We start from the raw sequence: 18,498 nt of genomic DNA, 5'->3' as shown, positions 1-18,498 counted from the left end.
AACAATTATTGCGTAATAAGTTTATAATTAAATATGATATCAATTTAATAAGTGTCATATATTTAACTTTTTCCTTGGAATAATAAGGAATAAATATTAGGGCAAAGAATTTAGTCCAATGTGAAAGTAAAACTTTGATCATATTTTGTATGCAAACGCGTAACCGTCCTTTTAAGATATTTAAGTACCATGTTGTGATTATTATATCGAAATTTTCATATTCATGACTCAAGTCGCCATTAGCTTCTCAGCGGGATTAATAAGTGCCCAGTTATATTACAGGTAATAAACATTTGTACCACAATCATAATTCTGGTAATAATTTGAGGAACTACACGAAATATAATTTTTCTAGAACATAAAATTTTGCTTAACTTATCTAATTATCTTGTAATTTTGGCATAACCTATGTTATAAAAATAAAATACAAAGTTTAGGGTCTGTTTCACAATGTACGGATAAGTTCTACATAAGTTCCAAATTAGCTATTTATTACTTATTGGAAGGATAAACACTATTGTTGCGTTTCACGACAGTCAGATAGCGCTATTCGTAACATAAGTGTCATTATGAGTCCGATGAAGTGTCAAATAGCACAATTTATCTTCCAAATAATTTATGTGTTGCATAGCTATTTGGTACTTTATCCATACATTGTGAAATAGACCCTTAATGTGACAAGTCCTTTTAGGCAAACATAACAAACACGAAGAGACAAAAAAAATAAACCAAAATAAAATTATAAAAACTAAAGGTCAATCGCTTTCAAAGTGTGAGGGGAGAAACTATCGATATCCAGACCTAGCTCATATATCAGAATACTCAATCTGGATATCGGTGAGTTTTGACCAAAACGCGTGTTTCTGAAAGGAGGAGTCTGAAAAAAAAAAGATCAAAGAGTGATCTGGAGGGTTCACGAAATTCAAATTTAGTGAAAAGGTTTGGCGCAATCAATCTGATTTATAAATATCTAAAACACAAACGATGTATCAATTAACTTTCTACGATTCTCCAATGACACCATCCTAAAGTGCTCTAGCTTGGTTCCGTATGTTGGCAAATTTTTTTGGAGATGCCACTGGAGAAAAGTTCATGCCACATTAATCTTTTTTATAATCGATCGATTCGCAACATATGCGTTGCATCTAAAATGTGTTCTTCCAAACTAAGGTTATTCATATAATTTAAATAATTAACCAACAACCAAATCATAGTAAAAAACTACGAAGTTTGAAAATAATTGACGATCTAATTACCACATAGATGTAACACAACTACTTATAAATAGATGTGCAATGAAGCAACGAGTCTGCTTCGAACACTCGCCTATCTGCTTCGGAATTACTTTTAAGATAATTTCATAATAACAAATTAATTAATTCATTATGCAAAGAGATTTATTATCTATAAAGTGACGCAATATCCATAAATTGTTTTCCTTTAACCAAATTTTACTTCTAGAACAGACAAATGTCTACTTCAGTTTCATTGACATTAAGGGCAAGTAGGTGATTTGTCTTTTGTACGCTGCCAACGCTTTTAAATATACATCCGGTTTGCACTTCAAATGAGTTAAACACTCTCGCTCTCTGGCTACGAGTGTTCGAAATTTTGATATAATTTAGGGTTTCTTCTTAATATTCTTTTATATAATCACCAGTTCAATGGCAGTATAGTCGAGAACTTTAAATCTCCAGAATAAAATTAACTTTCCCGCTTTGCGAGCTTCTCGTTTAATAGCAACTGAGCAATAAGCAGATAGAACTTAATAAAATGGTCGGTTGTAGATTACACTCAGCCATTATGAAGTACGAATACAAGAAAGTCTGACCAACGCAAATAGACGAGGATTTTATTACCGTAAGCCACTTCAATAATAAAAAGTATGAAACATCTTTCAACTCGATTCTTGTTAATTAGGGTAAAAGTTCTTTAGAATTCTATTTACATACTTTAACGGTTCTTAAAGCTTTGATTGTTCAATTATAACAACTGCATAATTCCTTTTACTTAAGTAATGATTTATACGCAGTCTATCTTTACGATAACGCTGAAACTGTACTTTTTTTGAATTTTTTGTCCTTAAAAATATATTAATTTTTAAATTTTTGCAATAAGTTTCTTGTCTTAAAATAGTAATTATATCTTGATATATTTTTTTTTTGCTTATCAACTTTAACCAAAAAGGGTGTTTTGACATTAATTACTACACATTTTTAATCTGCGACATGTAGGTACACGTGTACGTAAGAGATTTATCTTTTGATTTCATAGTCAACAAGTCGACAGTGCCTCGAGCTATTCTGTGAATATGACTGATGTACGTTGCTCATCGCTACAGAAATCATATTAATTCCAACATATTTCTTTACTCATTTGTAGAACTATAATGCTAAAACGTAATTCTTTAAAATACGACTAAAAGGAAAGTTTGAAGTTGAATAAAAAGACCAAACTTTTTTCAATAAAGTCGTGATTTTTATGAAGACTGGAATTGTCTACTACTGTTTTCATGAATGTTTATGCAAATATGCTTTCATACGAAATGGGTGGGTAGTTTTATAGTCGTTTCTTAACTTGGAAATTTAAGTTATGAAATATTGTGTTACTAAATCAATAAATTATTGTGTATGATGTTCTACTATATTCACACTAGTACAAAAAATTTTGTTTGATTATTGATTGATACTAAACGTTTATAAATTATACACATTAGTAAGCTTAAGCATCCCTCAAGAATTATATTCGTTTTAAGTAGGCTATAATTTTAATATATAAAAAAAAAACAACGAAAAATTAACTAAGCGGCTGCTTTTCACAGGTATAATCTGTCTAGGCGTGAACCTTTCTTTCAGTGGTTATTATAATATACCAATTATTAGTAGTCAGCCCACTTGAATAGTTCTTTATAATCTAGAATAGTGGAATTGTTCCAATTAAGGTTTATTAAATAAATAGAAATGTATGTGTTTCACATACTCGTATGTACTTTTTATTTTTATTCACTTTTATTTGTAACTTTTTTATTGTATTCAGAAAGCACGTTATTTGGGAATATTATACAATAAGAAACTTATAGTAAAATATATCTTTTGTTGAATTGACAGCAGCTGCTTGAATCCGTGGGAGCTTGTTAATATTTTTTTCATAAGTCTCTTCAACCTGAATCAGTCTTATTGAAAACTGTACCAAAATAGCTTATGACATAACCCACTTACGTTGAGAATCTATGTTATATATAATAAATACATGCCGTAGATAGTTCAAATAATTGTAACGATAACCTTAAAAGTAAGTGTTTAAGGAAGCGCTTCCGCCAGAAATAAAAAACCAAACTTAGCAGGCTTGAATTTTTAAACATTTACGTTATTTGTAATTAAATCTTAAACAACTTCTATCCAAATATTGTTTACTGTGTCTTTGAGGCCTTAGCCAAAAATTTGGTGTTAAGTAAAATTTTACGTAAAATAAGTCATTAAAACCTGTGATTAATAACATCATGTGCGTAATTAATTGTAGAAGAAATAAAGACAAAAATCTTTAATAAAATTTCTAAATATTAGCTTTAGTTTCACAAAAGTATCAAAAATTTACTTTTTATTTTAACGCATTACTTTAAACTTTTCATTGTTTTGCAGATTGAAAATAATCGACTCAAATCTTAATTTTGAGAGAATATTAAGCTGACGAATGCTAAATTCAAATGGCCGTAAAGTAGTCATTAAGTTGAAAACGTAAGCTGTCACTCAGAATATCCATTTTATAGTCCGAATATAAAATCCTTTACAGCTCACTTTGATTGTTACACTAACACGCTTATACGAATTTGGTTTATGCCAACATACGAAACGTGTTTATATTTTAGTTAGCTATTGCTTGTGCGACTTTGTATCAAGCATTTTCGAGTTCCAAGCTTATATGCTCTCTTCTGGTATACAAAATTCGTTCCATAGCTTAAAGAATCTAACTCTGAGATTCAAAGTCGAAACAAAAGGTATTGAACGTGACATACGGGAATCATACTGAGCGCTAAGTTTTGACTCTAAATCTTACCCTATCGGTCAGCGGAAAGCGAAAATACTATGAAAATAAGAATCTATATAGATATGTCGGGGAATGCTCGGATTATCAGGAAATGCTCTGATCGAGTCAATTGACCGTTGAATAATATTGTGACTTTGGTTAATAATTGAGATTCCTTCTATTTTTCTAAGAATCATAATTTAATTTGATTCGATTTGTTTTGTTAGTATTGAATTTTTTAATAATTTAGAACAAACGATATTGTTACGACCAATCACAGCCGAGGACTTTTTGACTTTGGATTAGTAGTAGTATTGTAGTTCTGATTGAGTATTCACTGGAAAATTGTGCTGGTGAGACGTTGGACCGACTCGGGTGTTTGTGATTTGTGGTTGAGTAGATTGTGATTAAAAGTGAGATGGGTGCCTTGAACCCGCTGCTCGTTATAATGTAACCTATAAGTGTTATTTGTAACGTGAAAAGGAATCAATCTAAATTAAGTACTGTACGATAACCATTCTTGTCTTTTGTGCTCACACTTTACCCACATTACGCCCACTAATGACGATGTCCATATCGATGAAGTGACGATGTCTCTCACAGATATATTTGTAAACTTGGAATTATTTTGTGAATAAGTGGAATAAGTTACAGATAGCAGTTTCTTCATGGTAGGCCTCTTGGTGTAATAAATGCTTTAACAGGGTATAAGTCTTATAACCGACACAGCTCAGCTTTAGCTAGATAATAGATCATAGGGCTCGAACACTAACGTGACGATAAAAATATCAGAAAATTTATTAGAGACTAATCATAGTTTAATGCATATTCCCTATTTGTGACCGTAGACCAACAGTTACATTCCCAAATCTGATGAGTAAGAAGTATAAGTGTATTTTAATTCCACCCGTATCACCTCGACGTCCGCCGTTCCACAACTGAGCGTTTTTCAAGGCAGTTTTTGCCGCTCACCACCACTTTGTGGAACCAGCTGCCCATTGAGGTATTTCCGAACCAATTCGACTTAGGGTCCTTCAAGAAAAGAGCGTACCGATTCCTGAAAGGCCGGCAACGCACTCGCGAGCCCTCTGGCATTGAGAGTGTCCATGGGCGGCGGTATCACTTAACATCAGGTGAGCCTCCTGCCCGTTTGCCCCCTGTTTTATAAAAAAAAAAAAAAGCACCTTCTGAAATATAATCTGTAAAACATTTTGGTCTGTAGAAAGAAGTTCCTCTCAAATTACATCAGCAAACACTATTTAACAAATTCGAAAGAAGTTACTCAAAGCTCAAAGACATCTCAACGTCGAATTTAATTATTAATTTCTTTCCATACGGTACCTAGAAATACTTGTAACTTTAAAAAATGCGCAGTTACTTTAGCATCGCTATAAATTATGTATTTACACTTTAACTCGGCGCTAATGGAGTAAATGAAACACTATTTATATTATATACGTTTATTCGAAAGTTCGAAAAAAGATCAAAATTAGTAAAGTGCAGTAGGTATTACAAAGTATCTAAATTTAAAACAGTAACATAAAACTCTTACAAAATAAATACATGCTAAAAATTATATATAAACATATAACAATGCCCGCATTCTGTCTAACACAATTGAAAATAACGAACATTATACATCTTAAAAAATATACTAAGACACTGGTTTTGGTTCATTTGCTACAACGTAACAATAAAATATTTAATGGGAAATTCAATATTCCACAAAACAGTACAATATACTCTCTAATATTATTTTGGCATACATCGCCTAACAATACGCGATTTTCACATATTTTAACTGTCACACAATTCGAGTTTTTATATCCAAGCTACGAGTCGTAGATTTACTATATGCATTCTGCATACATTGCTACCTGTTACTTGTAACAATAATGGTAATTTGAGTATGGAACTAGGAAAATATTACGTTGAGCTTGTAAAAGTAAAAACAGTATTTAAATATTTGTACTACGCAGAAAATTTAGAGCAAAATAGTTTTAATTATAACGAAAATTTAACACAATACAAATCGGAAGACAATAAATGCAAATCGTAACGGAATCTATATCAAAATTGTACAAAATCTATTCTACGATATAATTTGAAGATTCTAAACAATTTCATATATTTGATATACAATTCAGAACAAGTATTTGACAGCACCAGTGTAATCCCGAAGTAGTTTTAATCATACACAAAGTATTGTAAATATCAGCTTTAAGTAACTTTATTTTAAACATTTGTCATACAAGTCAAAGTCATACAAACTGTCAACTGTTTACTTCTATTAATTGTCATAGTAAAACACAATTTGGCAGCTGACATTTGAATTTCGAACAAGACGGACTTTAAGCAAGAGCTTGTAATACAATATCACAAAGTAATTCATATATTATCGCTTTGTGATTTACAATGCACAATTCAGAATCGCTTTTACAATACGAATGATTAGTTCAGCGGAAGCCTCTAGGCGTCAAATGGTGAAAATTGAAGTGATAAGCTGTGGCAAGCAGTGCGGTGCGAAAATTAAATATTAGTAGAAAGAATTGTGCCACCCATTCGGTCGGCGTTATTCTTTCTATGTCCTCATGTCAACGGGCCGCGGCCATGAGCCGTTCGCACTGAGCCAACAGGTACTTCTTCTGCTGCTCATCGTATAGAAAGATAACTTTGCCGGACCCCGAACTGGAGAACATGCCTAGGACTTTACGTTTAGCGGTCGGTATGTATACACCTTTAGCGACCGCTGTAGGTATTTCTGGTATTTCTGTCCATAAGTACGTCCAGACGATCTGTATAAAGAGACAGTAATAAAACGTAATTATATACGTTACTAGGTATATAAATGCAATTATAAGTAGACTAATCCTCAACTAATCAATTGATGGACTAATAAAGAGGCTTTAGCGTGCGTCTCTCGTATCGTAGGTTCGAACCCCAGCTGTGCACCAATTTCTGTCTATGTGTGCTCCGTACGGTGAAGAAAATAATCGTCAGGAAACCGGCATGCCTAAAAGTCGACGGCGTGTGTCGGGCACAGAAGGCTCATTTGAATATTAGAAAAAAAGCAAAATGATCACGGACCTTTTAGTAACAGACCCTGTTACTAAAAGGTTTGCTTCATGAGATACCTAATAATACATATAATACGAGTATATTAACAGATATATAATGTTAAATATTTCTAATCTGTAATGTATTAGAGCAGTTACCTTTTAAAGATAAAACACACTTAAAAAGCTTATGAATGGTTGAAAATAGGTAGCCTAGGATACTATCTTATTTATACAATAGTCTTTCCATCAGTAACAAACTCAAAAAACCTTTATTCATATAGGTAAACAAGTACACTTATGAACGTCAACAGAAAAGATGTTAAATTGATTCTACATTTACATTTACTTCCAGTTCGCAAGTCAAAGGCGTAGAACGGGCAAAAAGAACTGACAAGAAACTCTCCGCCACTCTTTTTAATACTAGTTTTGAGTCATACAAATTGTTTGAACTGGAGCAAATAAATTTGGGATTTATTTGCTCCAGGATTTGGATCATTTAAATATTCGTCAAATTTATAAAAAGCTATCTATAACTTAATAAGATATATCAAGCTCAATCTTATATAAATACTGAAATAAACAAGGCTAAACCCGATCTAAACAAATGAAAATAACTTTTTTAAGCACATTCGAAATATACGTGTGAAAATAATGAAATATTTATATCAAATTACTGAGCGGGCCACGGTCGAGTAGTTGTTACATAATACATGACTCGCAAGGACCTACATTACGACGACGAATCGTATTTTGTCCTGCTTAACTTTGCAAACTAATCCAGAACATAAATTAGGGGAATAAGTTTAGATTACATTATATTTTTTACAATTTTTTTATAGACATTAAAAAATTTAGAAAAATATACAAAATTTGCGTTAACGTTATTCAATTTAGAAGGGTTATGTAAGGGAGTGTTAGGGTAGAATAGTAATGTATGTACTTATAAATGATATTATGTAATGTAAAACTAGTATAAAAATTTGTGCATAGCCCCTTTCCTTTTTTAAACATATAAGTAGGTACTGTTGTTACTGTTATATGAATACATATATTTTTATAACATTCTGTTTCGGTTTAGGAATTAGAACTGTGCTCATATGGCTTGGGTAGCTCATTGGCTCATATTAGCAGTATATCTTTTTTACTAAATGTGATAAACTACGTCTTAAATTCGGGCCGATGGCCAATTTTTGCTTTAATTTCTATGTTGAATTTTTGTGTCATAGTAAATATAGATTTCTTTTTGTTTGAAAGTGGCGCTACAACCTCTTTAGGTCTGGGCCTCAGATTTCTGAATCTGTTTCATAATCATTTTTCAATCTAATAGGCAAGTAGGTGATCAGACTCCTGTGCCTGACACACGCCGACGATTTTTTGTGTCTAAGACATGTCGGTTTCCTCATGATCTGTTCCTTCACCGTTCGAGCGAATGTTAAATGCGCACATAGAAAGAAAGTCCATTGGTGCACAGCCGGGGATCGAACCTACGACGTCAGGGATGAGAGTCGCACGCAGAAGCCACTAGGCATGAACTGGTATCTTTTTGAAATATTTTTAATTAAAGGAGTCGAATACCTAAGCCTGTTTAAGTAAACTTATGAAAAATAGTAATTCTTGAATAGGTTCTGTTATCTTATCAAAATATATTAATAATTTACAGGCTTTTTTCAAATTGTTTGATTCCTGATCAGTAAAAACAGTATAAAATCATTTTGACGTTCGTTATTCAAATATGCGATCATTTTTTAACACTAACCTGCCAACCACCAAACACATTGTTCTTCTCAAGGTAGAACAGCCTTTTATCCGTACACATGACCACCTCCTTGGCGGCGATGACCCAAACGTGGGCCTCATATGTATCCGTACTCACAAACTTGCCCTGGAAAGATTTCCATTTACTTCATGGTTCCAACAAAACTTAATTATTATTATAAAAAAATAGCTACTTTTGTGGATGAATTTTGATCCTGGGTGAAACAAGTTCAGTTTAGTCTGTAATCTAGGGTACAGTAAGATAAAATAGACATTTACGACAACTATAGAAACAACAAAATTACATTTAAATTTTAAAATGCCACATTTTTAATTGCAAAAGTCGTAAACCAGCATAATCTTTGACACCTCAAATAATACTGTTTCTAATATATGTCTATACCTTTTCCAGTTCAGAGAGCATCTTATAGCCCTCAGCTTGCAAGCGCGAGTAAGGTCTTACACCAGCATCGGGCGGCAAGTACCTCGCCGCTCGGCGTTTTGTTATCTCTTCAGACATATCTGCTGCCCTGTTTTATATTGTAAAATATATATACTTACGCACATAAATAGAACTAAAGATAAAATTCAGTCTCTATCAAATTTTACACTAAATGTTCTTAACCTATCAATTAACAAATGTATTATCATCAGTAAAACCTTCTAATACATTTAAAATACTACAGATGAATACAAAGACTAGCTACTATAACAGCGAGGACCTGGGTTCGATGTGAATTTGTTTGCGGGAATTTTTTTTTGAAGTGAAAACTTCTTTAGCGGCGTTGTACGCTTTTTTTGGAATGGGTAAAATATGTTAAACTCGCGTCAGGATACGTGACCTGATCCAAAATTCGTAAGAAGGATGAAGAGTAGACAGCTGACGCGGCGTATTTAATGTAATAATATAAATTGTCATGTTTGTGTACGATAGCGCAATAAATAAATATTGTATTCTACCACATAAATGACAGTGAGCGTCAGAATGGACGGTCACTAGTCGTGTAGAACGTTAAAATGTAGTTTAAAAATTACTTCCCAATTCCTTCTATTTAATTCCTACTATAAGACATTTGCTTCCTTAGCATCTTGGGAGAACCATAACAATTAAAGTGACCGTCCATTCTGACGCTCACAAATGATAGTACTTTTATACTCATAATTAAAGCAATTCGTGCAAAATTATTCCCTAACCATTCCAAAATATCAAAAATGCACCCGTCATTTTTTTTTAGACGTAGTCACCTCGCTTGGAGCTTGGAGATACGTTAATATGTTGTCAATTGTTTTATAAAGGATGGATAAGGCGATAAGCGAGCATGCTCGAAAATTATTTGGATTTGTTAAGAATGGTTAATGAAAAACGACCCTTGTTAATTAATTATTCCGCTTAAACCTTGATAACCCTAAACGCATATTTAAGTATGCATAGCGTGGAAACTGTAATGTAATTAACCGTTCAATATATGTATTAAGAAATATCATACTATACTCTGATTTTTAATTCCGTAGAATTCTGACAGCTATCATTTTTTGACATGTCAGAGATTACAAACCTTTTTGGCCGGGCACATTTTTTAATTTCAATATGAGATGAACATCTGAGTCTATACATACATTTTATATGATAGTGAATGTATCCATTTTATTAAGTGCGGTGCTCCACATTAAAAGTGGTTTTTCATCATAACAGTAAAAAACGCAACGTGACAGCTAACATTTTTTTTTTTAAGGTTTTCGAAATCTGGAATTAGTAGACAGTGATGCCAGCTAAAGAATTAAATAAAGTATTATAATAAAAGTAAACTTGATATATTGTTCGTGATATTGAAATATTTGTTATTTTGGTATTAGGTCACTTGAGTAAGGAAATATTTTGATTTACCTTTTTGTAGATAAAACATAAAAAATACGTAGTATTTTTTTTATCTATGGGTCAAACTTAACCCATTTCGGTGGAGAACTTTTTTTAGTAGCAATACTTATGAAATGTCAGAATTATACGGAATGAAAAATCAGAGTTCAGTTACTACAAAACCATGACCTATAATATACCAAATTTAAAAAAAAAAATGATAATCATAGAGCAACGGTCGCCAGATAATTGTAAGAAATGGTATATCAATTACTTAGTTATAAAAACTAAACAATATCTACATTCAGTACTGACGTAATACTTGGTTTCACAAAATACTGGAGGACCTTTTAATGGAGGTAAGGAGGGTAAAAGTGAAGTCGACGAAGCCTCCAGTGGGTCTTACGAGCAGGCCTAAGATCCCAAGACCTAGACCTCGCGCAAAGCCCTTAACTCCGCCCGTGGTAGCGCCCCGTACGGGTCTTACCACCACGCCACGAATTCCTTCCACTACGCCCTGAAGTATATTTTAATTTTTAACCAAAAAGGTCTTTTGTACATATTTTAATTTTTACAAAAAAAAATCTTATCAACGTTCACTTATCGCAAAAGTTAATTTTATAATATTAATAGATTCTACTCTGATTTGCCCAATTTTACAGGCGAGAAAACACGATATTAAGTATACGAAAATAATCCTATTTGCAATATAACATATATTTTAACAAGAACGAGAAAAATATCGTATCTTCAATTATTGGCTGAGATGAACATCCAATTACTATACTATTATCGAGTACATTCGATCATAAACTAATCGGTATTTTCATTAATAATAAATTTACTAAGGGTCATATAAATAGCACGACGTTTCTTATCATAACAGCCGGTAAGGTTCAAGAGATAGTCATAATATCAAGATTTTTCGGTGTTTATAAGGAGAAAACTTTGATTTCACCCACTAATTCTTCTAAATTTGATCTTAAAACTTTATCGAAGGTAAAATTAACGTAACAAACTAAATTTCTAGTTCACTTTCTTTTTAAAAGGTTAATTACATTCTAAAGTGCTTGAAATAAATATCCTATCGCAGAATAAAACATTCCAAGCGAACAAACTCGGTCACTGTACGTATCTTTTAGAATACACTTACAATGTAGAAACCATACAATTCATTTTAGTAACACACATAACCATTTAAAACGACTTCACTGTCATAAATTTTATAGCTTCGTAAATCAAAGCATTCGAGCATGCTAGCGTTTATTTATACGATATGATACTACAAATGATTATAAAAAGATTTTAAAATAATAAACTGACGCGTGATCGTTCTTGTAAACCTCATATCGCATAAATAGAGGCCTCTTCCATACAATCATAATTTCAAATGTAAATTATATAAAAGTATACTTTTTAATAGGACTGTTATTTGTAATAATTAAGGTAAATTCGAATCGAAAAAGATCAAATAGGCAACTATACAAAAGCCATGCAAATGAATGTGCAAAAAAGGAAAAGCGTGAAAAATATTATGTATATTACACACAAAATTCCGTTGCCATAACCCAGCGTACGTATACGTTAGCAGAACGTGCACAGAAACGATCACGCGTGCACTACCTTTTGACGGCGTCAAAGGAGCCAGAGGCGAAATCCACCACTCCGGCTGTAGGCCGAGCCACTAAACCTACTGCCCCCATCCCCAAGCCCTTGAAGAACCCTTCAAATCCCTCCTCACGAGCGCCATCTATCGGCTTCGTGAATACTCCAGTCACTCCATCCACTATGCCCTGTCATGGATTTTTCACACATACAGACACGCTTAGTAGGGAAGTAAAAATGCGATTTGAAATCTGACCGTATTATAAAATCAATAAATTTAGCTTAGTGTATAGACAGATAGACATGTAAACTTTTGGATAAGATTTTACACCAAAAAAACATAAAAAATAAGTTTTTATTAAATAAGTAACATATTAGTAAAATTCTATAATAATATTAAATAGATTCTACATACCATTACAAGACCTTTTCCACTCCTCGCTAAGCCTTCTTGGAGGTTAGCGGGAGGTTTGTTAATATTATCTCTTCGTCTTCTTTGGTATTCCTACAAAACAATTGAAGAGTGATTTGTAGGCGATTAAAAAAATATAATAATAAATAACAAACTCCATCATAATGACAGATTGGACAAAACTTGTACATACTTGAACGTTTAATTTATTGTTACAAAACACTGTCTTATTGACTTAATAAGCCAAGAACTCGTATTCATTCTACGTCGCTAAATTTTCGTCAGAAGTTCCAAATAAAGTCTGTTCCAAATATATTTCTAATAAATGGAGAAACAAATTTGACCACTGACAATATATTGTTTAAATATATTCTTACTTTATCCAAAGACAAAGCAGCTAATCCATGTCCCATGGCCCCGGTGATACGTGAGACGGCCCCAGCGGCTCCACCCACTGTGTGTCCCACCAAAGAACGGACTCCTAGCATGAGACCTTCCGCAAACTCACCCGGCCCTTGGATAGCACCCTGACAAAATATTTATTTTAAATACGATACATATAATTCTTATATAGTCGTGAATTTTCACGTTAGCAATATAATTATCAAACTGTCATGAAATATTTATATTAATCTTTCAATGTTCACTATAGACTTGTTCGATATGGACCTTCCAGTTTCACTTTTCAGTAGTTTTTGAAGTGAAAACTTCTTTAGCGGCGTTGTACACTTTTTTTGGAAAGGGTAAAAAATGTAAAACTCGCGTCAGGACACGTGACCTGATCGAAAATTCGTAAGACGCATGGAGAGTAGACAGCTGGCGCGGCATGTTTGTGTACGATAGTACACAAACATGCCGTGAATAAGTATTGTATTCTACCACATAAATGATAATTAAAGCAATTCATGCAAAATTAAAAAAAAATATTCCCTAACCCTTCCAAAATATCAAAAATGTACAACGTTAATATTCAAGTTTTCACTTCTGCCGGCACTCCCGGAGTGCAACCCGTCGTTTTTTTTATCTATTCTAAATCTTGTAATATCATTCTAACTGTCTCAGTTTATCTATTGTGATTGTCATAAGTAAAAATTATTATTTATGTCGTTTGCAAAAAAAGTGTTACATATATTTTTATGTGATTTATACTCTATGAATATATATATATATATTCATAAGGATAAGAACAGTCAACAAATAAGAGTGCGAGAAACAAACCTGGAATGGCTCGTAGAACAAGTCTTCTACGCCCTTCTTAAGTCCAATAACAAGTCCATATGGGTTTCCAATGACGTCCAATCCTAATACCAAAACGTACAGCTGTTTGAGAGCTTGACCCGTGTAATGACTCTGCACTTGGCTTATCAGCTCCTTTTGCGAGAGGAACTCGTAATTTCTCTCGTAGTACGACAGTCTAGAATGTGCAAAATAAAATAATTTTCTTAGATATAACGTTAGAAGAAAATCTAAGTCCTGAAAGATCTTAATTTATATGTATTTAAATTGGTATTTTGGATAGGTGTGTATTTCTAGTAAAGTATAGAAATGTTTAATGAATAAAATTGGACAAATTTCTACAGAGTTTGACAAAAATATATCTGTGCCAATTGTGTAAGTTTTACAAATTTGGTTCTTTTGACGTTAGTACTTGTAAAATCACAAGGGTGCATTTTTGTTTCAAAGAGTCAATATGTCTCCCAGTGAATCCATTTTTTGTATATATTGATTTATGTCATAATATATATTCATAAAAACTCCACCAGTTTACACAATTTTTCCAAAGTTCTTCAAATTGTCTCTTTCCGACAAATCGAATTTACGCAGTGAAGAAACAGATCAGTACTTTAATATCGGTGTAATTGAGTGTTCTGTCAAAAAATTAAAATTCTAGCTACAGATACTAAAAATCTTGGAAATTTTGTGATAAACCTAATTAAATAAAAAAAACATACTTGAAGACGACATCGTTCATATCGGTAAGGGTTACGCCGATACTCTGCAGTACAGTACCAACAAATGTCGGCAATTGGCTCGCTCCACCCAGAGAAAACGACACGTGGACCTGTTCGAGTAACGTTAAAAATGAAAGAAACTTCAGTACCCATAATAAGAAAAGATACAGTAAAATGAGAAAGTGTACTATCCCCATTTGACATACTTATGATTACAGATACTTAAAGTAATGAATTCTACGTAACACTTAGTATAATTTAACTGTTGCACAAGTATGGTTTCGGTGCAAGCATAAGACAGGTTTCGAAGAATGTGCGTTTTTTAGGTGGTTTATGTATGTTTTTTTTGGTGTTTTTATATTTAATAACAAATTATATTTAATCAAATGCTGAGATCGGAACGTTAAATTGGATCGATTTATTTAAAAATGTTGCACACTGTAAAATAACTTTAAACCTAAAAGACGTCAATACCAATCGAGTCAATTTAATAATGGTATCAATCGCTTATACGAGTACTGGCAATAAATAAGGCGCAGCGCTGCGTTTCTCTGTGAATACAAAAGAAACAACATTTAAAGCCTATATTCTAGTTTTTATAAAGTAAAATAATATAATGAAAAAAATTAAAACATCTTACATCTATTATGTCAAGTGACAAATTAAACATCGTCGATCAGACGGCAATTAAGAAAAATTAAATATAAAAAGAGTTTGTATAGGAAAATATGTTTTCCTTACAGATATATTTGACATCTTGCAGTTTTAGCATTTTTTTAACTTCACGGGAAAGGGATTTCCCTTTTATTAATAAATAAAATAATTTATTAGTAAAACGTAAAATTAGTCTTCGTTACATTATATGAAATTGGAATAAAAAAGTTAAGAAATTGTGCAGTTCTAACTTGGACAAAATAAATAAAATATTCTGCCCGCCGTTACCACCTTTTTACCTGTTAACCTGCTTATCCTACTGAATTTTTATGAGTCAAATTTGTTCTATCAAATTATTGAATGATTCCTGTTTTCGTATATACTAACTTTAAGTGGTGACAAGTGAAGATTGTCGTAGAAGTTCTTGAGATCCGAAGCTACGCCCATAGCGGCTACCGCCTCTAGCGGCTGACCCGCCCGTTCTAGATCCGCTTGGAAGGCATCCAACTGCAAATATATTGTTTAATGTAGAAAATCATAATTTATAATATTAAATACTTTTCGTTGCGTGCTTTATTATTTTCTAATATTGATGTAGATACAAATGAAAATTAAGTTCTTATCTCGTTATCAGAAAACAAAAGTATATTTAAAAAAAGTTGAAAACCAAAAATATGAAAGATTTAATTAGTAAATTCAAATATTAAAGACTTACAGCTTCCTGTTCCGTAAGCAATCTCAGCGGGAACATGCCCATGAGCGCATTGATGAAGCCCATGTCCACCTTCACGTGGAACTCTTGGATCAGCATCTTGTAGTACTTGTACTGACGCACTTTGCTGTGCTCCATTATGCGCTCCACTATTGAGACTTCGATGAAGGGTCTCGTGCCTATTAAAAAGTATGTCTTTCATGTATTAAGGAATTTTATTTAAATTAACTATTATATTAACTCAAATATTCCAGCGACAACCAAATGTTTAATTAAGGTTTCAAAAAGTATTTATGTTCTAGTGCAGAGGTGAGCAACCTTTTTAATCAATGGGCCAATTTAATTAACATAGATTGACCCTTATTGAATTTAAACTTATCTATTCGGAGTTGTCTTGTTAAGTTTTTAAATTGTTGTTCATGTTTTTATCATAATGCCTTTTTATGTTATCCTTTTAATGTCGACAGTCTCTGAGCATATTACGCATACAGCTTCATCATCTTTAAAGAAGATGAAAACCTAATTAAATTTGCACTTTTCTTGAAAATGCCTATGCTCATCCGCAGTCTTATTTTTTGTTTGCTTTTCTGACTGAATGAATGTTTAAAAACATCGTCGACAAGTAACTCGCCATAAAAAATATTTAAGTACAATTATATAATAATATATTGATAGGAGATAGTCAATAAAATAAATGTAATTTTAAAAATGCTTCGTGGACCGCGTATTGCTCATCCCTGTTTTAGTTTTAGAAATTTAAAAAAAAACACTAAAACTATATCTAGAACTATTGCACATTAGCCACTTGAATCAATCAAAATCAATTGTTTCTAAAATATCTCTTTAGTAATCTAGATTGATAATTTGGTTTAAAATCACGTCATAATCGTCAATAATAAAACAATTACCGCTTGGATCCTCGTTGGCCACTGACTTCGGCAGAGGAACAGGTGCAAGCACCACGGGGAAGGTCGGCAAGGCCAGTTGCTGATCAGCCTGCAGCCGGTAAAGACGTGCGTGGAGTCTTCTCGAGTGAGCTGTTACGCCATATCTCGCCCATAAACCCGGTTGGAGAGTACGTCGTAAGAGACGCTGGGATGGTTTAAGTATACGCATCTCCTCGAAGTCCACCTAACGAATAAAAGTTTATCTGAATTTAGTGGACTGTTCTGGAAATTCTTAGGTCCTTTTTTATTCTTTTTAGGAAAATATTCCATGGCTTGTATCAATTCTTGAAAAAATTACAGAAAATATCTATTCAACATTTTACTAATTACTTTCCGATAGAAAGCTGTATGTTCTAAGTGTAATTTAAGCACACAGAGCGCTCCCGTAAGATAGTACGCTGTACCTAAAAATAAATAGGGATGTTGTCGTCGGTCAGACAGTAAGGACTGACTTCGCCAGACGCAATATGCAAGCAGACTAAATCTATAATAAATTAAATAGGCTGCTTAATATCTAACCCCTCTCCCACCGCCTACATTCTAAAAATACGATTAAAGTACAGGCTTATGAACACACCTCACGTAGTGTTGGATATGTTTCTGAGACCTTATATGTAGTTACACATTTCATTTATTCACTCACTCACTCACTCACTCACTTACACACACTCACTCATGTATTCGTGTGAAAACAAGAAAAAAAATATAACTGAATACAACTCACCTCAATACTGTCGTCGATTATTACTCGGGGGGAGATTTCTTTGTCACTGACCATTTTCTCAGTGATATACTTCTGATAAGCTTCCTCGTATTGTACCAGCTTCTGGCCTTCTATCTTCCTATATCTACGTGCACCGACCTTACATTGCTCCCATATTATACCCGAACTGAAAATTTCTATAGGTTAATAATAAAAGTATTATGCAAAAACTTAAAGCAATAGTCCATTCTCAACCAACTAAAGATCACCACAAGACTGTCAACTATTATTTAAAAAATAAATATAGTTTAAAAAACTAAAAAAACACGCTTTTAAAGCACATCAAACTAAACAGTGAAAAATAATTGATAATTTGGGTTGCTCGATAGACGAAAAATATGGCACAGAGCGCCCCACGCTTTTTCACAATAAATACCAGTATTTTTTGTTCATTACCATTTTCAGCCTAAATTAGGAATTATTTTTCACTTTTTAGTTTGATGTGCTTTACAAGCGTGTGTTTTTAGTTTTTTTAAACTATTATTAATTTTTTAGTTAAATTTTTTTTATTTTTTTTTTCGGATTATTGCATTGTCATCGATCTTTGACAGGTGCGCAAAGTTTGAATTAAATCTGTCCGTTAAAAGTGGGTCAAAATCGAGTCCGAAGGAGTCGGTTACATACATACATACATACATACACGTGAAGCTAATATAAAGCGTGTAAAAACGAGTGCTAAGCTACAGTCTTGACATACTGGCAGGAGAAGTCGAGGTCGCCTACCCGTTAATCTTAAATTACTGGATCTTAGATCACTGTTA

General features: G+C 32.9%; 1 protein-coding gene across 3 annotated transcripts in view; it reads right to left on the bottom strand.

Moving 5' to 3' along the window:
- Positions 1-5,467: 5,467 nt before the first annotated feature.
- The window catches only part of LOC125053427 (vacuolar protein sorting-associated protein 13), a 59,075-nt gene continuing 46,044 nt past the window's right edge, over positions 5,468-18,498 (bottom strand). For all 3 annotated transcript variants that reach the window (XM_047654812.1, XM_047654811.1, XM_047654813.1), the window contains 12 exons: positions 17,699-17,864; positions 16,936-17,158; positions 16,031-16,206; positions 15,703-15,822; positions 14,662-14,771; positions 13,928-14,123; positions 13,087-13,236; positions 12,713-12,802; positions 12,316-12,485; positions 9,241-9,367; positions 8,839-8,964; positions 5,468-6,818 (listed from right to left, as the gene is read on the bottom strand). In XM_047654812.1, the coding sequence (XP_047510768.1) occupies positions 6,618-6,818; positions 8,839-8,964; positions 9,241-9,367; positions 12,316-12,485; positions 12,713-12,802; positions 13,087-13,236; positions 13,928-14,123; positions 14,662-14,771; positions 15,703-15,822; positions 16,031-16,206; positions 16,936-17,158; positions 17,699-17,864 (1,855 nt within the window). In that variant the 3' untranslated portion in view covers positions 5,468-6,617. The remainder of the gene's footprint in view (positions 6,819-8,838; positions 8,965-9,240; positions 9,368-12,315; positions 12,486-12,712; positions 12,803-13,086; positions 13,237-13,927; positions 14,124-14,661; positions 14,772-15,702; positions 15,823-16,030; positions 16,207-16,935; positions 17,159-17,698; positions 17,865-18,498) is intronic.

This window comes from Pieris napi, chromosome 10 (assembly GCF_905475465.1).
Source record: "Pieris napi chromosome 10, ilPieNapi1.2, whole genome shotgun sequence".
NCBI classification, from domain to species: Eukaryota; Metazoa; Arthropoda; class Insecta; order Lepidoptera; family Pieridae; genus Pieris; species Pieris napi.
This window is presented reverse-complemented; position numbering and strand designations above follow the sequence as displayed.